Source organism: Columba livia, chromosome 3 (genome assembly GCF_036013475.1).
Source record: "Columba livia isolate bColLiv1 breed racing homer chromosome 3, bColLiv1.pat.W.v2, whole genome shotgun sequence".
NCBI lineage: Eukaryota > Metazoa > Chordata > Aves > Columbiformes > Columbidae > Columba > Columba livia.
The window spans coordinates 37,610,270-37,632,790 of record NC_088604.1 but is presented as its reverse complement, the minus strand read 5'-3'; the positions used below and the strand labels follow the sequence as shown (position 1 = coordinate 37,632,790).

Here is a 22,521-nt window from a genome sequence, read left to right as displayed (position 1 = left end):
GGAGACCCCACCAGCTCTCTGAGTGACCTGTGCCAGTGCTCAGTCACCCTCACAGTGAAAAAGTATTTCCTGATATTCAGTGTGTTTCAGTTTGTGTCCACTGCCTCTGGTCCTGTGAACCATAACCACTGGATCTGCAAACACTTTATTTGCTTCTTTTGTTTTCCTGACTTAGTTGGAAGAAGTGAAGTTAGCAGGGTCAAAGTTAGAGCTGTAGAAAAAAGATAAATAAATGGGGGAATAACCTTGATTTTGTTTTAGTTAGTGTTGCTCCTGCCTAGTTTTGGAGCAGTGAGAAGATGCACAAAGTGCAAATAATATTAAAAGAAAATATAACCATTACTTAAGTTTAGGCTTTGCTAAAATCATGTGACTATTTTAGATTGTAAGTTATTTTCTAGAATGGAAGAACTCTCAAATCTGCGTATTAAAGTATAAGGCTGAGCCATTCAGAAATATACGAAAATCTTTCTCTCAAAGGAAATTTCATATATCTGATTCAACTCCTTTGGGTTAATTTCTGACTTGGCATTTTTATCTTAATAGGCCTTGTATTTTGTAACTCAACCCATCTTTTAAGACACAGGCCTCTTTCTGGAAGAATGAACAACTTAAGCAGACTTTTAATTAATCAGATGCTTCCCCAGATAGTCTTATTTTACCAGGGATCTCACAAGACAGTAGGCCAGTTGCCAGCTGTGCACTGCATGGAATAAATTGCAGACTGCAGTCCTTTCTTAAGTTAGATAACCTTATAATATACAGATATATTAATATTTGGCAGTCTTACCAAGGAGGCTAAGGGTTAGGAGCGGGTTGGAAAATGTATTGCTAAGAAACCCCAAGAGTGGCAGAATAATGTTGAAATTGTGCTATGGCAGATGGAAGCACAGGGAACTTGTTTTGTTATTACAAGCGGTGATATTTGCTGTATGACCAGAGTGATCTGCTCCTCTAATGCTGTAGCTGGTGCATTTCATAGCTCAAGAATAGCCAGTTTTATAGCTAAGACTACATTTCCAATGCATGTGCACTTGAAAAAGGCATCCTAGAAACCGAAGATAAGATTCCTGTTGAGTCTTCTAGATTTTTGTTGTTTAGGGCGTAGTTCTTTAACTGTACGTAGTAGCTCAAAAGTAAAAATCAGACTTTTAATCTTCTAGTGAAATAATTTATTTTTTTACTGCTTTATCCATGCAGCTCTGTACTTGGCCCTGTTATAACCATCAGTTTTACCACAGATCTGCTGGGGAGGCTCAAACATCCAGCTGTGGCCTCAGGGTGGCTCTATAGTGGTTACAACTGGACTAGAAGCAGGCAGGAGTTTAATATTCCAGGAAAATTGAGGAATTAACAGTTTCATTATGGTGAGAAGCTGTCAAACTTTCAGGCACCTGCAGTGAAACTCCTTGTGTAAATCCAAGTCACCAGGTAAGTGTCTGCAAATGTTCTTGGCAGGGTATTTTTTTCAATAGATGTTCTACATTAAAAACAAACAAAAACCCAAAACCAACCAAAAACCAAACCCAACCAACAAAAAAATCACACCCATGTTATGATTTCATGGATTTTTTTTCCTGGGCATATACCACTTTTGTCTTCATCTTACTGATACTATGGCTAATAACTGAGCTATATTTGGAGGAACTGCATGTCAGACTCTTTACTTTGTCCTTTCTACATAAAATTTCAAAGGATCATATAGCTGTGACTCTGACCCTGGGTCACCTGTAATTTTTAAATAAGCGTGCAAATATGTTCACTGCATTTATCCTGGTCTTTTAATTGTTTTTACTTAAATTTTATGGAGGAAAAGCATGTAAAAAGTTTTCCCTCTAAAAATGGGCCTGAAAGTAGGAATAACTTTACTGGGAGTTTGCCGTGTGTAGTTAGATTACTGAGAATTTTAATGAAACATTTTTCACTATTTTCATTCGTTCAAGACAACAAATATATTTCTGAAATTTAGATACTACTCTGGATCACATCTGTATTGTAAACATCTGAAAAAATGTTTTGGTGCAGTATTTTCATTGAGAAATGCCCTCCAGAGTTGTTTTTGAGGGTGTTATTCTCATTGCTCAGCTGATAGCTATATTTTTGGAGAAAGAGACATGCATTTTTGAAAGGTGCAAAATATTCACTTTTAAAAGTATGTAACTAAAAATACTGCACAAGTTTTTGCTAAAAAATAGTGCTTTTTAAACTAAAAATACTTTTTTTGGAAAGTTCCATTTTTAGACTTTAAACATGAGTGGAAGTTTGAGAAAGTTTTTTAATGACATTTTCAAATTATAAATTAGCTGAAATATTTGATAGTGTACACCTGCCTTGCTATTTGTTGCTCTTTCAGACTAACCTGTGGAATGGTTCCGTTTTTAACCAAGTGTTATTGCATCAAGTGCTTCGAAGGGATTTTTTTTTCTTGTCTCACTGAATACCAGCTTCATGTTTCACATCAGCACCAGCATGTGAGTATTTGTTGATGGTGAACCTGTGTATTTTGAAAACATTTGGAGGTACACTGAAGGTGTTCGGCTGGGCCAAGGAGCAGCAGTAGTTGGCCGGCTTGTTGCTGAGCTGCCTCTGAGGAAGTGAGTAACATTGTGTGCTTTCCTGCCTTCGTTTCGTTGCCTTTATCTGGAGATGCAGCCCTGGCAGAGCTCATTAGGTTGGTTTCCAAGTTTCTGGTGGGAGATGTGCAAGTGAGACGCGTTGGGAACTGGTCTTCCCGAGTGTGCAAGGAGGATCCCAACCACGGGACCTGCATCTGACAACGCTCCAAGTGCGGAGCTTTCCATTCCCACGGGGGTCAGCACCAGAAACTTGAACAATGAAGAGATGCTCGGTGGGGGGGAGCTGTAGGGCCAAGGGCTCGTCCCTCCGGGAATTTCGGCTGAGCTGCCCACCGCCCAAGCCCCTGCTGCTGTCGCCGCCCCGCCGAGCGCCGCTCGGAGCCGCTGAACGCCGGCGCTTCAGCGCAGCTACCGCACCGCCCCAGAGGAGCTCCCGGGGAAGAACGGCTGTCTTCTGGGGCGGGGGAGGAGGTGACGCGCCTCCCGTCTGCAAAGCGGGAAGGCCAAGTGCGGCTGCAGCGGCAGCGGAGCGCCGCCGGGTTCTGGGCTGGCCGGCAGCCACACAAAGCGCCGCTCTCCCCTCCCTTTGTCTGCGTGGCTTTGTCTCCTCCGTCCCCGCGCCGCGGGCCGGCACTGGCCGCCGCCGTCCCCTTTGTGCCACCTGCGCGCCGTGGGAACGGCCGCTCGCCCAATCCCCGCCCGGCCCGGCGAGCCGCTCCGCCGTTTTCCGCCCGGCGGCCGCGCAGGTGCACGGGGGCGTCCGGCGCTCCTCGCCGTTCCCCCGCGGGACTCCTCCCGCTGCTTCCCCTCTCGGCCGCGCGCAGCGTGCGCGAGGGCCGCGCGCCCCCGCCGGCGGACGCTCCACCCGGGCGCGGGAGGGACAGGGCGGCGCGCGGCTGCTCCGCATAGAACGCAGAGCGCGCGGGGCGGGGGGGGGCGCGAGGGGAGGGCGCGAGGCGCCGCGAGGGCGGGGCGGCCGGGCGCGCGCGCGGGCAGCCCGGCGGGCGGGGCGAGGCGATAACCCTTGCGGAGCTGCCTGGGAGACCCCGGGTTTGGGGCTGCGCCAGCGCGCGCGGCGCCTCCTCCTCTTCCCCCCCCCCGCCCCCCCCGAGCCGAGTGGAAGGGGCTGGGGTTGGTGCCAGCAGCGGCGTGAGCGCTCGAGCGGCCGCCATTTTACGCCAGCTCCAGCACACTGTCCGGACACACCGAGGGAGCGGAGAAGGGGGGCAGCTCCTCAGCACGCCGAGCCGCTAGCCGCGCCCCGAGCCCCTTCGCACGGCGTTTTACCCCCGCAGCCACAGGTCAGGCGCTGGGCGCCGGCGGACTCGGGCTCGCCGCGGCTCGGAGTGGCGGCAGCCGCCTGCGGAGCGGGGTGGGAGCGGGGCCGGGGCAGGGCCGGACCGGACGGTAGAGGAGATTGAGGCGGCGGAGGGTGGCCGGCGGGCGGGGCGGGAGCCATACGCCGGGGCCTTGTAGCGTTGTGGGGCCGGGGCCCGGCTGCCAGGCGCTGCGCGATGGGTGGAGGACCTGGCTGCCTTCGTGGCCGCTGCTGCCGGGCGGGGGGCGGCCGGGCTGGGCCGGTGCCCGCGCACTAGGCCCTGCAACTGGCCGGCGCTGGGGAGGCGGCGGCGGCCGCGGGGACCCGGAGCGGCCCCGCGCGGGGCGCGTGGCTCTCGCCTCATTGTCCTGCCGGCTCTGCCGCTCCATTCATTGCCCGTGAGGGGCTGGGCCGGGCGTGGGGGAACTGCGACCTCGGTGCCCAGCCTGTGCGCGGGGAGCGGGGCCGCTCGGGTCTCGCGTGCCCCCGGTCACGTCGAGAGGCGGTGGGCGGCGGGCAGCGGCATTTCTCGGCCGGGAAACGGGACTGGCGGCGGTCCCCTGCATTGTTTCGGGGAGAAGTGTGGCTGGGGGGTGGCGGCGGGGCCGGGAGGCGCCGCAAGCTCCTGGCCGAGTGGTGAAATCGGGCCCGGGGTGTTGCAACCACTCTCCGGGGGGAATAGGGTGAGAGGTGGGGAATGGCTGGGGCTTGGGGAGGGGGGGAGCCGCTCCTCATGCGGGAGTGTGGCGGGGAGGGGGGAAGTCGGTCACTGGAGGAAGTTGTAGGACATCTGAACGCGCAGAGCACGTGTTTCCATTGGGCTCATGGCGGCTGCCGCTGCCGCCGCCACCGTGGGTGGGTGCGGACTGGGAAGAGCGCTTTGTTCCTCTGGCTTGCCCGGCCGACACCGGAGCGAAGGCGGGAGACGATCCCGGCCGCGCCTGGGGCCCGGAGAGGCGGCTCGCTCCGGGGCGCGGCGAGTTTGCAAAGGGAGCCGGAGGCAGCAGTGGGTGTCAGTGACGGAGTCGCGGTGGTAGCGGTGGCTGCATGTGGCAGGTTTGCTCTTCCTCCCATCCTCGCCATTGGCTTCTTGCTCCATTTCTAACTTGTTCAGAGCCTCTTAGGGAGTGTGTTAGAGAGACAGAGCGAGGGAGGTGAGTCAGTGTCTGGCTGGGTTGTGTAAAACCTGCAGTGAAAGCTACCCACCCCCGCTAGTCAGTGGTGTTAGGACTTTCCTTTGTGTTAGTGCCTCTTTTGAAGAATTTTCTGCGTCTTGCAAAACTAAAAAGTATCAAAGAAGTGATCTACATTTTTTTTTCTTTTTTGCGAGAATAGAGCAGTCTGTTGCATGTATTGTCACTTGTATTGTTCTACTTGAAGATATGCTTAGCTTAATTATGATGCTTATTGCATTTGAACAGATACCTGGAAACATGGCTACTGAACATGTTAACGGGAATGGTACTGAAGAGCCCATGGATACTTCTGCTGCAGTTACCCATTCTGAGCATTTCCAGACATTGCTTGATGCTGGTTTACCACAGAAAGTTGCTGAAAAACTAGATGAAATTTACGTTGCAGGTAAGATGTAAAACTTGCAAAACCACACTTACAATATTTTATTGGATTCTTCTGTCTTTGGACTAAAATAGCAACTTTTTGTGGTTTCCAAAAGTATGGGAACTGCAGTCTTACTAAAATCTGTGGATGTTTTCCGTTCAGTAATTCCATTTATTGTAGAATTTTTCAGAAAAAAAAAGTCTTCGGCCAGGCCACTTGGGCTGAGGGGTGGGAAGGAGGAAAAGTATTCAGGTGATCATAGCAACAGCTGGAAAAGGAGACAGATGATTTTTAGGTGGAGTAGGTGCTGTGGTCTTTGTGCACTTTTTACAGTAGTTGTAGGTAACTGTAAGTGATTGAAGCTTTGGTATTTGTCTTACCTAAATGATATTTTGTGACATAGCATTTGGACTCACGGATGCAAAGGTTATTTTGTTGGTTCTCAGTCATAGTAATAACTGGTATTTTTTTAAGCTTGTTTTTTGGTTTGTGGTGGTCTCTTGTAGCGCTGCAGTTTATTTGGCTTTGTAGTCTCAAAATGTACCAAGATACCTTTGCTAGGCAAGCGAAGTCAGGTTGTGATAGATCCTTCTGAATTCAGCTTTAGGATATTGAAAATAAACTTGGCCCGTGTAGCATCTGGGTTTCACAGAAGTCAAATGAATACTTCGGTGCAGCAGCGTTACTCTGAATCTTAACTTTTTTTGACTCTTGATGAAAAAAAAAAAGGTTAAGTACACTTAAATATTTACCTTTAAGAGAACTAAGTGATTTTTTTAGGTCTAGAAGCTTATGTTAATCGGTGATTGATTTCGGGGTCACTGATGTGTCAGATGTGTTAAATGTGGTTAAACAAAGATTACTGCCCAAATATAATTAGTAATTTTTTTTTCTTTTTTTTCTAGGGCTAGTTGCACATAGTGATCTAGATGAAAGAGCTATTGAAGCATTAAAGGAATTTAACGAAGAAGGTGCATTGGCAGTGCTTCAGCAGTTTAAAGACAGTGATCTTTCACATGTTCAGGTAATGTTAAGCAATTTAGAATATAATTGTTAGGGGATAAACTGATAGTTGATGGGCAGGAGGTTTGCTTAAGTCACTTCAGTGATCCATATGTGAGATGTAAAATGCATGTGGTACTAATTCAAGGTGAAATTAGGTTCTAGCTTACCACGTTTTCAGAACTGAAGATTAATGTGTCTTTTGCAGAACAAAAGTGCCTTTTTATGTGGAGTCATGAAGACATACAGGCAGAGGGAAAAACAGGGGACCAAGGTGGCAGATTCTAGCAAAGGACCAGATGAGGCAAAAATAAAGGTATGTGCCTTAAAGATAAAAGTTATGTGGACTATCTGTGGTTTTACAAAGCTATTGTGACAGATACCTTGATTCTTTTGGTATCAAGGCTACTTTAGGTTATATGTCATTATTTGAGAGCTGTCACTTGCATTTTTATCTTACACTTCATCCTATTGAAGAGGAAATTTAATATACTCTTAATTACTAGAGCTGAATGTATGTGAAAATGAAAAAGATTTTACAATTTGCTTTATGTCTAGTTGAGATGGTTCTGCTATTCCACAGTTAAAAGTTTTTGGGAACTTGTCAGCATAGATCTTGGAGTTCAGAATGTGTAACTTCAGCTACTGGTGGTTGGTTTATTTATTTCTTTTTTCCTTGCTCTGTGCCCCCCCCCCCCTTTATTTTTTTTATTTCCTCGGGTTTAAAACAAGTCTGCAATAGGGAGGAGACACCATGTGTTTCCGTAAAGACAGATTGTAATGGATTTAGGATTTAGCCCACTTCTTATGACATAATCACTGTTCTCGTAAACTGTACCCCAAACTGTCTCAGTAATGAACATGTTATTTCTTGGACTAACCCCTCTAGTAGCAAGAGTCTCCTGTCTCAAGTGTTAGACATATTGTGATTTATTTTAAAATTCTGTGATGCGCATCTTCACCAAAGCTTAAGGAAAGGAAAACCATCTAAGCATGCTTAGTTGATGTCCTAAAAAGCAGGAGAATCTTTAATCTTTTTATGTGTAAACTTCAAAATTAACATATTGTATATTACAAATAACTATGTAGCTTGAGAAACTAGAAAAATCTTTTTTTTTCCTCTCTGAGGCTGGGATGCCATTAATTACAAATTCAAAAAACCTGATAAGAGTTTTTGTCAGTACCACATAAAAACTAATGATATGAGAGCTTATTTAACTAAAAGTAGCATAGCTTTTACTAATGATGGCTATAGCATTTGAAATAACTTTTCAGTTTTCCAGTTGTGAAATTACTAATTCTTTATAATTAGATTTGTTTAATAAGCTGTTGCTTTGTGTGTAGAGTTGATTTGCTTTTGTACAAAATTATTAAGAAAGGCTAATTTCAGAGGAGTTTCTCATCTGTTTGCATATTGGATTTCATGTAATAGGTTAAATTGGTAGTAAATTTGTATATGGTGATTCTAGTGAGAATCAGTTGTGCTGGGATTCTGTATGTGCACACAGAAACTTGAGGGGACTGAGGTGAGGGGGAGTATAGGAGAAAGGAAACAGTACTACCACTTCAGTGGTGGGATACCTGAAGTAGTCAGTACAGTATTCCAGGGGATGTAAGTACTTAAACATGTGTTCTTTAACTTCACACTTATGAGTAATCTCATTAAGTGAAGGGAACTCCTGTGCATAAATGTTTGCAGGATTGGACATGCCAAAACAAGAAGTGGCTCAGACTAAGGTCTTTCTAATTAAAGGGAAGCTCGCTATTCTATTTCTTGGCCTCTTTTTCTATATGAACATGAAGGAACTGGGAAAACTCTGTGTGAATCCCTGATTTTCGATGAGTGTTTCTTTACCTGATAGTTGTAGTAATTGTTTTGCAAGTTTCTTGTTGATATACTAGCAGTAGACTTGCTCCCCTGTGGGAGTTCAAACCAGTACAGTTTAAGAGGAATTATAAGCATGTCTCTTTGTGTCTGAAGTGCATCTGAACTAGCTCAATTTGTATGTGACTTTAAAATTTTAAGTTTTTTACTTGAAGGCACTCTTGGAGAGAACTGGCTACACTCTTGATGTGACTACTGGACAGAGAAAGTATGGTGGACCTCCTCCAGAGTCTGTATATTCAGGACAACAGCCTTCTGTTGGTACAGAGGTAAGGAGAAGTTTATGTGTATGTATTCTTATTAATTGAAAGTATTTTTTTATAAACAATACTTGCTGTGTCTGTTGTAGATATTTGTGGGCAAGATTCCAAGAGACTTGTTTGAAGATGAACTTGTTCCATTATTTGAGAAAGCTGGCCCTATATGGGATCTCCGCTTAATGATGGATCCACTAACTGGTCTAAATAGAGGATATGCTTTTGTCACTTTTTGTACTAAAGAGGCAGCTCAGGAAGCTGTTAAACTGGTAAGTCATCTTACTTGTTTGTTTTTGTTTTAAGAACATTGTCTGGTTATAAGCAGTTGTCCTGATCCTAATGCTTAAATGCTTAAGATGAAACTGTCATTATTAGATAATTTCACAGATGTCTGCTAGGTGTTCTTGCATATTTCCACAGTGTATATGGATTTTTATTGGCTATATTACGGACGGGGGAAAAAATAGCCAATGGACTACTGTTCTGTCTGGTTAGATGAGCATTTATTATTAATAAAAGTTGTATTAACACTTGTGACTTCTCAGCTGTCTGCATCTGGATGAGTTTTGGACAGAAGTTGTTTGGGTTGCTGTGGTACAAGTGCAGCGCTTGTCAGGTTTTCTGTGATTTCTGATTTGTGCACCAGCAGAGGGCCTCATGCTTGAAAAATGCTTTTGAAGTCACAGGATTTCATAAGATACTTCAGATGGGAAATCACTCTTGAGTGTTAAGGGCTGTTTTGTTTGCTGCAACTGGCTGGAAAAAGTAATAAATCCTGCCATGTTAAAAAGCTTTACTCTGTTTTACACAGAGGTATGAGATAGTTTGATGTAAGGAATAGGCTTCTCTTAAGCTTTCTAGGTTTTATGCGTGAAGTATCCGTCACTGAAAAAGAGGGGGTAAAGAAACACCACCCTGATCCTCACACTACTCCTTTGTTTTCTTAGTTAAGTTGAATTCAAATTTTTGAACTAGTTACTACTACATTGATACGGCCAAGATCAGTGTGCGGGTATGACCCCTCAATTGTGCTAATGGTACACACTCTGAGGTGTACTGATACTGTATTAATATAGTAGGGTGAAACTCTCAGTTTTGTAATAAGGTACATCTTAAGCCATTAAAGTACCATATTGACAGATAGTGGAGACAAATCAAGCTGAAGGTAAAGGTGACAATGTGTTTTTAAAAGGTACAGAATTGTCTACAAAAGTAGAAGTACAAAAATATCTGGAATATGCCGTTTAGCTTTTTGAATAAAATGGTTCATGTTCAAGTGCGCAATCCAAATATACTGAGGATAACTGCATATATCTCTGCACTTCCATTGCCAACGTAGCTATTTATATCGTGTGTGAACTCTTAAGTGTTATGTGCACGACTTAGTGAAACAATGAGTGAAATCAAATACGTTCTCAGAGAGACCTAGTAAACAAACAAAAAGGAATTTTTCTGCACTTAGCTAGATTTGACTTAATGGCAGCACACTCTGAAAAGTCATTCAGGTTCTGTTTCCATAAAAGTAACAACAGATCCTACTCTCAGTCTTCTACTAAATGATACAAGAGGAGGAGGTACTTGATGTCCATTTATACCTGATCTTTGACATGCAGGAAAAAGGCGTGTTGTGTTCTGGTTTTTAGTTACAGAATGTAGTAGCTGAGAAGTGTTGAGATTAAGGCAGTTTTTCAGCCTTCATGCTAACCTCTTTGAGGCTAGGGCTAGTTTTAAGTTTCATTCTGTGTGGTATTTATCAGCTTTTGAAGGGTTCCAACCATAGTTGCCTGGCTAGTTTGGTGTATTTATAAGTTTCCCAAGTTGTCTAGGGGTGATTTGCAGGGGTATTAGCAAAATATGGCTGTAGAGCTGAGTTGAAACTCTTGGGTCTATCACCTGTTTTAGTTGGACATGCATGGGAGAGGCTGCTGAAAGACCTCTTGTTGAACCCTTGGTCCTAGCTGTTTTAATATCCTAGTATTTTAACATTGTTCTTGATGCTACCTACAATCTTCTGATGTTGCATACAACTTATTTATCAGCTTTCTGGACTCTCCGGGATAGGAGTTCTTTTGTTATTTCCCATCTTTTTCCCAGAGGCTGCTTCCCCTCCCTCCTATTCAGGACTCTGTGAAGTATAAACAAAAATGAGAATAAAAATCTCTGCATTGCCTGTAGGCTTCTGAGGAATAAGAGACAGTTATGAGGTTTTGTCAATACCCAAACTGTAGCAGAGAATAAACTGACCAGTCTTTAGGCTCCTGCAGTTAGTATAACATATTTTGCATACAATTAATATTTGTGTGGCTGTGGTATCATCAATGTTCTTTATAACAATTTAACTATTTTTTGGGGGTAAACTTAATGACTGTTTACTTACTCTATTCATTGACTAGCAGAAATCTTAGAATTTAAAAGCTTGAACTCTTGATTTTGTGATGCAGATGCGTTTTCAAGCCACTTAAAAAAGGGGATAATTCCCTAAATTGTGTTAGACATATCTTTGGGGCTGTGCTTGAGACAAAAATGGCCTGATACACCCTGATACTGAGAAGACTTACAGATAAGAACAGTAGTTAATTTTATGTCCAAGTACTTAATCCAGTGTAGTTAACTCTTACTGCTTAAGTAGCAGTGGCATTCAAATGTTGTTCACACAAGCACTGACTGTAAGAAGTCTGAGTTTAAATTTTTTTTTTAAAGGCTGGGCAATTTTTTCCCCTCTTGGTATGTGTTTACCTTCTGTTGTATACTGAGTTAAGAATTATAACTCCAGTTGTGTTCTCATGCACGTGTTCAATTCTCATCTTTCATATGAAGTTGTTAGATTTCAGTTTTTCAAAACATTTCTGAGTGATTAAGATTACTGTAGACATATACAGGATAAATGCTTGTGAGGTGAAGCTTGTAGAAAAACATATCAAACTATAGTAGCATACAGTGTATTTTTTGGCTAGAGCAAGTGTAAGCTTGATCAAAGTGTAGGTACAGGTGAGTTATGCAAATATGCCCCTTAAGCATTTTGCCAGCTGTGCAGAGCAGTACAGCTTGCCATTTGCTGCTGGAAATAGCTACTAGAATTATTGGTGAAAGTTTAAGTGGGTAAAATGACAAGACGGACCTTATGCATACTTTGACCTGTTTATGAGTAGCTTCTTATAGAACTTAGTAAAAAAAAAATCTATTATAGCAGCTAGAAAACAGTAATATCTCTGTTACTAACTTTGGGCATTGATTCAGTGGTGACAGGAGGGGGAAGCAGTGTGCTGACATAGCTAATTTGGTAACCTGATTGTTTTGACACTTTACTTGGATCATGATTTGGGCTTGTTCAAATCTATTCTAAGTTTACAGGTGATATGTGAACTATTTACCTAAACCTCATGAACTTAATATTCAAGACCACCCAAGTCAAGACTGTTTGTCTGTGTTAAGAGAAACATAAAATGAAAAGTATTAGTTAATATATTGAAATATGAAAAAACTACTAGAAACTACTGTCAATATGAGATTGCAATATAGTAGGGTATTATATTTTTTGTTAAAGTTATGAAATACTATTTTGTTGCCATGAGTTGTATGAGACAGTCTTCTCAAATTGTGTAGACAATGTAGAATATAACATTTTGTTTGGAAGGGACCTAAAATGGTCACCTAGTCAAACTGTCTGACCATGTTGGGGCTGATCAAAAGTTAAAGCATAAGGACATTGTCTAAATTCCTCTTCTAAACACTGACAAGCTTGGGGAATTCACCACCTCTCTAGGAGGCCTGTTCCACTGTTTGCCCTCTCAGTAAAACAATGTTTCCTAATGTAAAGAAATGTTTCCTGATGTACACTTCAGTTAATTAAGAATCAGTTTGTGTCCTGTTTCCAGGTTTATAAACTGTCAGTTTTTTAAAAAGGTGTTTCTTTAGAAGTTTTTTTTTTGTTCGTTACTGTAATCAGTCTGTTAATGTGTGTGTTTATTAGTGATCATAAACATAATATATATATAGAGTGGGCCGATGCAGCTGTTTCCTAGTTTAAAATCAACTATTCCTCTGCCACATGGGCAACAGACATGGAGATAGAATTCTTTTACTGTATCCTGCTATGTTTTGAGATATAATTAGTTGGGAAGATGCCACTCCAGGTCCTTTTCACATGTACAGTTCTCCTTTTAGCTCACTTTTGGTACAGTTTTCTGGCTTTGAAAATTTTCAGTGATGTAATTTTTGTTTGCAAGAGATAAATAAACATCCTCACCCTCATTTTAGTGCTTTAAGCAATAAGGGATGTGGGAGAACTTGCTTATACAGCAAGGTTTACCACCAAGTACGAAGTAACTCATTAAATAAATAGCTAGATTAAACTTAAAAACGCTGTCCTACTACTTGTCAATAAGATGTTGACCACAAAATAAATTTTCCTAGCTAAAGAACTGTCTGCTGCAGGGCTTCCAGTTGGAAAGGGGTTGATGCACCACCAGCTGACCTCCCTGCCCCTTGTTTGGATGATGCGTGTCTGTGTCTGCATCTCAATGAAAGGCATTTTTTTGCCAACAGATGTCTACAGTAACACTTGTTTTTGTTTTCTTTTTTTTTTCTTTTTCCTTAAACTACTGACTTTGGTTCAGAGTGTCTTCTAAACAACCTGTTACAGCAGAAGGATTTGAACAGAAGTCTTAGGATTTCAAATCAGTATAAGGTTCTTGCTGTTTGCTATCTTTACATGTGTAACCTATGTGCTTTGGAAAGTATTTGGCAATTGCTTTTGCACATTTTGTGGAGAAGACCTGATCACGGCTCACTCTCTTTAGTTAACTATGAAACTTTAAAAGGTCATCTGACTTTAATTGTAACTTCTGTCTTGGGTTGTACACAACTGAGGAATTCATAGGTGCAATTTATAGAGAAACTTGCATTTTTTTCTGCACTGTTGCGAAGGGAGGAGCCTTGACCTTGATGACTTGGACCTGAGATTTATCTTTCATAGTGCTACATGAAAAAGTCTCTGAATAAACATGTATTAAGGTAAAAGGCTTGAACAAGAAGGGAAGGATAATTGTTGGCTGAAATTATTGAGATATTTCAGAGTACATGGGTACACTTCAGAACAGTTGAATATGCATCATAAGAATGTGTTAAGCGCCAAAGAATTTGATATATTACTAAATGCTGTTTGCAAAAATAAAATATTTGGTACGCTGCTGTTGGAGATGAGTGAAAGTTACCTGTAACTGATGATTGTCCAATCATTTTTCTTTCAGTACAACAACCATGAAATTCGTTCTGGAAAACACATTGGTGTATGCATCTCTGTTGCAAATAATAGGCTTTTTGTTGGTTCTATTCCTAAGAGTAAAACCAAGGAGCAAATTGTTGAAGAATTTAGCAAAGTAACAGGTAAGTCAATAACTAAGTTTTGTAGAGCTAGAGAGAGAGAATTATAGAATTGTTTGGATTGGAAAAGACCTTTTAAGACTATGAAGTCCAACTGTAATCCTAACACTGCCATGTTCACCACTAAACCATGTCCCTAAGCACCACATCGTCACATCTTGTTATACCTCCAGGGATGATGACTCAGCCACTTCCCTGGGCAGCCTGTTCCAATGCCTGACAACCCTTTCCATGACAAAGTTTTTCCTAATATCCAATCTAAACCTCCCCTGGTGCAGCTTGAGGCCATTTCCTCTCACCCTATCACTTGTTACTTGGGAGAAGAGACCAACACCCTCCATGCTACAACCTCCTTTCAGGTAGTTGTAGACAGAGGTAAGGTCTCCCCTCAGCTTCCTCTTCTCCAGGCTAAACAGCCCCAGTTGCCTCAGCCACTCCTCATCAGGCTTGTGCTCCAGGCCCCTCACCAGCTTCATTGCCCTTCTCTGAACTCCCTCCACCACCTCACTGTCTTTCTTGTAGTGAGGGGCCCAAAACTGAACACAGGATTTGAGGTGCAGCCTCACCAGTGCCGAGTGCAAAGGGGCAATCACTTCCCCAGTCCTGCTGGCCACACAATTCCTGATACAAGTCAGGGTGCTGTTGGCCTTTTTGGCCACCTAAGCACACTGCTGGCTCACATTTAGCTAGCTGTCAGGAACCCCAGGTCCTTTTCTGCCAGGCAGCTTTTCAGCCACTCTTTCCCCAAGCCTGTAGTATTGCATGGAGTTGTTGTGACCCATGTCAGACATCATCAGTGATGAACCCTCTTCACTATCTTTTGGCAGAATGATAGAATGATCTCACTGCTTGATGTTTGTTTTTTTTGTGGGTTGTTTTTTTGTTGTTGTTTGTTTGTTTGTTTTTCCTAAAACTTGTGCCGAGAGCTGAACTAGTTGTGATTAGACTAGATATGTGGTTCCTAGTTTTACCTATAGAGTGTGTAATGTTTAAGAAAGCCATTCAAAGAAATAGATGGTTTAATTATTTCAATACTAATGAATATTTTAAATCTTTTCAAGACAAAACTGAACGAGGTTGGTGAACATAACTAGTTCTGTGCTTCAGAATTCTTAGTGATTTGATAAGGACCTCTTTTTAATAACAGCTTGTGTAAACTTGCAGAGGTAACATTTGATGGCTTTCTCCCTTGACGAAGGTTGTACTTTAGGTTCTTAGGAGTAATACTGAAACTTTTTAGATGTCTTAAAATCATGTAAGTTTGTTCCCTTGTTTAGGCATGCATGGAATAAAACACATACTGGTAAGTGGTGTGACTTAAGGGTTTGAGATGAGAAGTGGTGCAGAGCACAACTTTTGACTGCACTTACCCATGCAGTTAGAAGAAAGGTACTCTTCCATAGCTACTTAGCTTTCTTCACTGAATAAAATGGAACCTAACTCAGTAAAGTCTAATGTGTCTCTTTCAAAACATTGTTCTTAAAGACAGGGAAATTCTAATATGTATGTGATCTCAGAAGTCTAATGTGTTCATGCTTTTTTTGGAACCACTTTTCAGATGCTTACTTACCAGAAATATAATCCCTACTTTGTGATACAAATTCATGTATTGAAGCTGTAACAAATATTTTGCTTAATTTCAGAGGGTCTTACAGATGTCATATTATATCATCAGCCTGATGACAAGAAAAAGAACCGAGGTTTCTGTTTCCTTGAATATGAAGATCACAAAACTGCTGCTCAGGCCAGACGTAGGTTAATGAGCGGCAAAGTGAAAGTCTGGGGAAATGTTGTTACAGTTGAATGGGCTGACCCTATAGAAGATCCAGATCCTGAAGTCATGGCAAAGGTAATAAAGCTGTAAGGGAACCATAATACATTTAAACAGTCTTTTTCCAAAGTAACTGCTTCCTGACATTAGCCTAAGTTTAAATACTGTTTTTCAGCTGTGTTGACAGAAATGTTGTAGGTGAGGTGATAAAAATATGCATACACTCTAGAATTGATGAGAATTTAGAAACTATTGGCTGATGTTATTTTGTGCTCCTAAGGCTGAAGGTTCAACATAATTCTTGGCAAAATGACACATAGGCCTGATGTGCTTAATTTCTCATGTGGTGGTGGTGACTCCAAAAGTTAAAATGGTTTTGTAGTTTAATATTTGGAGGGATGGAAATCCAGATATGGTCACAGAATAAGTCTTAAATTATTTTTAACCCTGGAACTGTATGTTTGTCACTTCAGAGTTGGAAAATGTCAGTAAAATGCACAAATGTATTTTCAAGGTTGCCTTTAGCAGTTACTTTTGAGAAGTTAAGCAATTACTTTGTGTTTGGAACTCAGTATCTTTATTTTTCATTTGGGGGATTAATTCCTTCAAATATTAAGACTAGTAATATTTTGTGTGTCAAATATTTCAGTGAAACTGAAGTCTGGACTGTTAATATGTTGATTTACGTTGCAACAGTTGTTTTAAATATGTGTGATATTTTGCTAGAAACAAATTACCTGCATTTCTTTTCCATCGGGCAGTGCTCAACCCTGTCTTTTTTCAGTTATGTTGTGTAGCTGAGTTGTTTAATGGAAACTCCTAGCTAGCTCGTATCCTTATCTCTTTCTCTTTGCTTGCTTTTTGTCTGTGCTTTTACTCTCATCTGAGACACGTCACTTGCTGGAGTCCTACTTTGATGGACCTAGTAAGATAGCTTGGCTTGGATCTCCTCTTTGGTGAGCCATAAGGGAAAAGGGTTGGGGTGGGGGCTCATCTTAGGGAAAAAGCTGCTTTTGTAATACAGAAGCTTTTGGACTACCCTGTCTGCAGACTTTATTTTCCTTGCCCAGTGTCATAGACTATCAGCAGCGGGGAAGAGTCTTGCAGGTAAAATTTATTGAAGGTGGTGCTACCTAAATATGGTGGCCTATCTGTCTGTTCAGTTTCTTGGGCTCAAAAGAGAAGAGACCTAATCCAGCAAACTGTTAAAATAAATTAGCAGGAACTCCTGCAGACATGAATGAATAGATGAGCGAGAAGTAGTAGGAGACAGAATTGGGTATCTTTCCTAAGTAAGTTTACAGATGTGAGGAGTGAAAGGCTAAAGAAGGTAAAGCTGTATAGAGGTATGCCCCATTTAATACATAGTTTTTGTAATGTGGTTATGCCTTTTGTATTTGAAATGGAACATGAAAAAAGAAACACAAATATAGAAATTGTGCAGCTAATCAACTGGTATACTTCAAGTGCTGTGTGGCAAAGATATGGCATGGAGCTTGGGTTGAAGATATATGGAAAAGTGAGACTTTGAATGCACATGCTGAAAAAGCATAGAACATCTAGCTTGTGTGTGAAGACAAAAGTTGGGACAAGTGCTGGTGTCTGACCTTTCTTGCTGGCTGTGTCCCTTAGTTTATTCTTGCAACAAGGAAAGTCTCTGCTCCAGTCTTTCTTGCCCACTTACTGTACATTTGGAGTAATTGACCACATCTGGCAATTCTGGAAGTGTTAGGTTTTACTTTGGTTTTTTTATTGCTGTCTTTCTTCTAAGAGCAACTGAGCTGCTGCTGCAGTCATTAATATTCCACATGTGAGCTGCAGGTTGGCTGTCACTGCTTCTGATTACTGTCAAATTGGGAGCAAAGGGAGAGTTTTTCACCCATGTCATCTTACGCATTCCTGTGGTAGAAGCCTCTGGAGAAAACACTGGGAGTAGGAGGAGTAGATTACTTTTATCAGAATAATAATCTGATTGGCAGTTTTCCTGTCAAGACTGCTAGAAAAGCAAGTCCATAAGAACAAACTATGGGGAAGACAAACTCAGCTTTTTAACCAGAAGGTGAACAGTGTTGTTGTAAAAAAACCTTACAGAAGCAGCATGTCATTTAATCAATATGTGGACACCTACTAATTTAAATTTCTGAGACATTTACTCAAGCCATTATTTCTTTCTCCTCCAGACTTTTGCTTAAGTATTGTGGAGAGTATAGATGCATACTTTAAATGAGCTATTACTTCAAATATGGATTACTTTGAGTGTAATGAGATAGAAAGCTAGATTCTGAAACTAGGCTTGTTCCAGGAGGCGAGTGCATATACTGACAGATCGCAGTATAGTTGGTTAACTAGTTGATATCTAGTCCAAAGTGAACTTTTTTCCAGCTTCCAGTAGCTGTATTGATAGCTTAATTGCTCCTAAGTGTTTATTTTTATGCCTCTTATATCTGTAGTGCAGATCAATTTTTCTTAATGTTTTACTTGATTTCTGTAGCATGGCTCAGGCTACAGAGGATGTTCTGGAGTGGCAGGTTAAGAAGCTAAATGGAATCTTATACTGTGGCTGCCTAGTAGATTACAGGACAGGGGACAGGGCTAGTAGTAACCCTTGAAGAATGCGGTAATGAAGTCTGAAGTGTTTGTGTTGTAGGTAAGAGGAGGAAAAGGAGCGGATCCCAGAAGTTTTGGGAGTAGTGTAATCTTAGGCAGAACCTGCTTTGAAAACTGCTTATATGACAAAATGCTGCTCCTGGGTATATTACTTGTTAGGTGTATATTTATGGATCCTTTATGTCATAGTCTGTGAGCCTTACTGAAGAGGTCTTTCCTTCTTTTTTTTCTCCTTCCCTCTTTAGATAGCTTAAATTAAGTAAAAATGGGTTCTTTTTCTCTCAACTTATGTTTTAACCTGCGTCCTAACTTTGACATGTCTTAAACTATTTCAGGTGTACTTTTAACCTGTTACATGACCAAAGATGTTTAAAATTTTAGCTGTTGGGGATTAATGGATTTCTCTACGCTGGAAAAATGGAAATGGGTTGCTTTTTACTTTTTTAAAAATGGTGTGTTGTGCATCTTGTAACAGAAGTGATTTTTGAGGTTTTTAGTCGTGTCTGACACTGTGTAAGTAGTGGATTTATTAGTGAAGGCTACTTAGTTCCTCGTGAGAGTCTACTTTTCATCCTTTCCTAAAGTACAAGAATAAGAAACAGTCATTTGAAAGTTGTTTTTTAAAACCATTGATTACATAACTTCCTGTAATTAATTTTCATGAAATAAGGTAGCAATTAGGACAGTATACAAAAAATGGTTATTATGTGTGGGTTACAAGAAACAAAGGTTGCTCTTACCATCAAGGCATGTAGGAGAAGTTTAATGCAGGATAGGAAGCAACTTTCCTTGTGGAGCTGGCTATGACTTTTATAATCTCCTGAGAATCAGCAAGAATAACTATTGCCAAAGACTAGTTTTAATTACACTGGGTCAGATTTATGATCTGTAGTATGCCTTCTTTCAAACTCTGCATCCTACCCTAGTTCAGTTAGCGAGTGAGACAAAGATTAATGGAAGTCTGTCCTGTTCATTTGTAACTTAATTACATAGTAATTCTTATTAAAAGGGTGTCTCTGCTGCCATGTACTATGTTCACTTTTTGTCATCAGCTAGTTTGAAAACACTAGTAGCAGAGGGCATGTGAGTAGAAGTTTAGAGTCTTTGCAGCTGATGTACAGCTGCATTGTAGGAAGGTAAGACTGAGCATCCTTTGGCAGTAGGAGGTGGTGAGACTCAAGGCATGGTGGCAGAGTATGGAAAAAACTCTACCAGCAAATCAGGTGCTTGTCAGTGGTGAGAACTCAGATGACATCATGCAGACATGCTAATGTATGATTATTTAGTGCAACCTTAGTGTGGATGCAAAGACAAGTCCTTGAATACTAGGGGGTTGCTAACATATGTTGTTCCTGGTGTCTTGAGTACATTGTCTGCGATATTAAATAAGTGTCTAGTTTAAGCCTTTATTAGACTGACCTGTATTTTCTTTTATTGTAAGCACTTGGTGGTTGGTGAAACTTCGTATTGATGATTTAGTCACTATCAGACAAGTAACAGATCATATCGGAATAGTTAAAAGATAACCAACATCTCTGGTCTTATAAGCTGCATAGCAGTCCCGGTGTAGCTTAAGAGCCATATTGCGTGCTTTAGAGAGCTGAGGGAGGGAATAGACTTTCAGAGTTATTTGGAGAGGTGGCTGTTGCTCAAGGGGAGGACACAGTTTGACTTGTGAGAAAGTCCAAGGGTGACTTGGCAGTGTCAGTGTTCGGATATCCCCTTCTGTCTGTGTTTTCTCTTGTAGCTATGGATTCAGGTCACTGAGCACTCCTCAGGAAAGCACAGTCCTCATGCTAGGTATTTGTTGTAGCTATAGCATGGGAGCTACAAGTTAAGAAGCTTGAGAGCTGCAGGCCCGTCACCTCTGACCTAGATATTCTAGTGATGACTGTTCTGCAAATACCTGAGCAAAAACCTGTCTAAACAATGAAATGTTTTGATAAGCTAATTATTTTGTGTGTAACCATGCCTTGTTGCCTTCTGTCAAGTTTGAAAGTGTTCTGAGTTGAAAATTACTGCTGCTAGGATTCTTTTAAACATTAAAACAAATTGGACTGACTCTCAGGATACTAATACTATGTAATCATGCTTGAAAACAGATTTAGTATTTTTATCAGTCAGGGAATTTTGGACCTAATTCATGCTGTATCATGTATGCGTATATAAAATGCTGTACATAAAGTGTAATGACATTTTCAGTACTGCCAGTAGCAGTGGCTTACAAAACTTCATTTTGAGTTTTCAAAGTAGATCATACTTCTAAGTCTTTTTTTGTTTTGTTTTGTTTTTTTTTGTGTGTGTGTGTTTGTTTGTGTGGTTTTTTTTTTTTGTTTTTGTTTTTGTTTTTTCAGGTAAAAGTTTTGTTTGTACGCAATCTTGCCAATACTGTAACAGAGGAGATACTAGAAAAAGCCTTCAGTCAATTTGGAAAGCTAGAGCGAGTGAAGAAGCTAAAAGACTATGCTTTCATTCATTTTGATGAACGAGATGGTGCTGTAAAGGTAAGTGAAGAAGACTGTAACTGTGTGTGTTAAGTGACTAAACATTACATTTAGAAGCTGTATATTTCTTTGAACCTGGAAACAAGCTCTCTGTGGAGAAATAGTAGCACATTGTCACTGATAACTTTGTCCTCTCTGGGTGTCTTCTAGGAAGGCGCAGTTGCTAGCTTGAAAAGTGGATCGTAGATGCACGTATCCTAAGGAATTCTGCTGATGAGTGTCTGAGATAATCATATGTGTTATCGTTTGACACTGAAGTGCCAGAAGTTGAATGAATGTTCTCACCATATTATTGGTAGAATCTAAAGCAATTTCTTTAGGGCAAATGATAAAATCTTGGGTAGTCTTTTTGTTTTCTGTGAGCAGAATGATGTAAAATAAGTACCTTTTCTTTTTGATGAGAGGTGCTGGACAATTGAGTAATTGTTATTCCTGGATTTTGCTACCCTGGTCTTATTGGTTTTTTTTCCTGTCATCTATTGTTAGGAAGAGAAAGTGTAATTCCGATCCTGCCTGTAGTGTGTCTATTTTTTATGTTCTGTGCGAGGATGCAGAATACAGGGGGATTCAGTTTTTCTTACTCATCCAGATGCCTTAAAGCAGATGCTCAGGAGTATGATGGAAAGAGTTTTTTTCAGAGGATATGTATTCCATCAAGACTTGGCTATGTAGAGTCTCTAAAAGTGGCATAATCTCTAGGATTTCCCCTGCTTGATTTTAACTTGTAGCAGTTACTGTGATCCATGGCAACCGTACTTGTGTGTGGTGGTGGGTTTATTTGTGTTTGTGGTGAGCTTGGTTTTTTTTTTTTTTGGTGGTTAAAATGAGACTTAAATTCTGATTTTTGGCTTATGGTTTTAAAAGGCAGTTACGTTTATTATGAGTAAAATAAAGGAAAAGAAACATATACTGATCTCTAGTTTTACTAGTGCTTGCATGTGTGCTGACTTTAGAAATTTATTCCCTTATTGCAAAATCTGTACTTCCAGAGAACAGTTCTGTCACTTCATTAATTGAAACAGCTTGCAAAGCTTGAAGTTGATTTACAGTTTTAAGTAGAAGATCTCTAAACTGATACATGCTGTCCAGGGTCTGAGAGCCAAGTTAAAAGGAAATCCATAGCTCTGGAACCCACTATAAATGTTTAACTCTGGAACCCGCAATAGTATGCTTTCTGATTATTTTAAAAAAGTTTTAGCATTATGTTGTTATTTTAGGTCTGGATTTAAAATGCATGCTCTAAAAGATAGAATAAAATTAATAACTCCAGATATGCTTAGAAGTATGTTTAAAGTCTGGTTAATTCCTTCAGGCAATGGAAGAAATGAATGGCAAAGATTTAGAGGGAGAAAACATTGAAATTGTTTTTGCTAAGCCACCAGATCAAAAAAGGAAAGAACGGAAAGCTCAGAGACAAGCGGCTAAAAATCAGATGTAAGTGTAAATGCATGCACATATGTTGTATTACTTCTGAAAGACATGTACACTCCTACAGAATTAGAACTTCTGGGTATTTTAGTAGCTGTACTATAGTGCATACAGGTTTTCTGGCGTCTCTGAAGATGTTGGATTCATCTAAGTTGTTTACATTTTACTTAAAATCTGGTAGTGGTGTTGGTAAGAATTCAGATAGTTTTGCTCTGCTTATTGAGTGTGAAA

The 22,521-nt window shown here is 41.1% G+C and overlaps 1 protein-coding gene across 8 annotated transcripts in view; it reads left to right on the top strand.

Annotated features, from left to right (window-relative positions):
- Positions 1-3,580: 3,580 nt before the first annotated feature.
- SYNCRIP (synaptotagmin binding cytoplasmic RNA interacting protein) overlaps positions 3,581-22,521 on the top strand; it is a 25,995-nt gene continuing 7,054 nt past the window's right edge. For 5 of the 8 annotated variants that reach the window (XM_065056486.1, XM_065056485.1, XM_065056484.1 and 2 more), the window contains exons 1-10: positions 3,581-3,877; positions 5,316-5,475; positions 6,360-6,478; positions 6,665-6,772; positions 8,497-8,610; positions 8,691-8,867; positions 13,848-13,983; positions 15,624-15,829; positions 20,713-20,862; positions 22,175-22,296. In XM_065056486.1, the coding sequence (XP_064912558.1) occupies positions 5,328-5,475; positions 6,360-6,478; positions 6,665-6,772; positions 8,497-8,610; positions 8,691-8,867; positions 13,848-13,983; positions 15,624-15,829; positions 20,713-20,862; positions 22,175-22,296 (1,280 nt within the window). In that variant the 5' untranslated portion in view covers positions 3,581-3,877; positions 5,316-5,327. The remainder of the gene's footprint in view (positions 3,878-5,315; positions 5,476-6,359; positions 6,479-6,664; positions 6,773-8,496; positions 8,611-8,690; positions 8,868-13,847; positions 13,984-15,623; positions 15,830-20,712; positions 20,863-22,174; positions 22,297-22,521) is intronic. The other 3 variants (XM_065056488.1, XM_065056487.1, XM_065056489.1) reach the window with 2 other exon arrangements.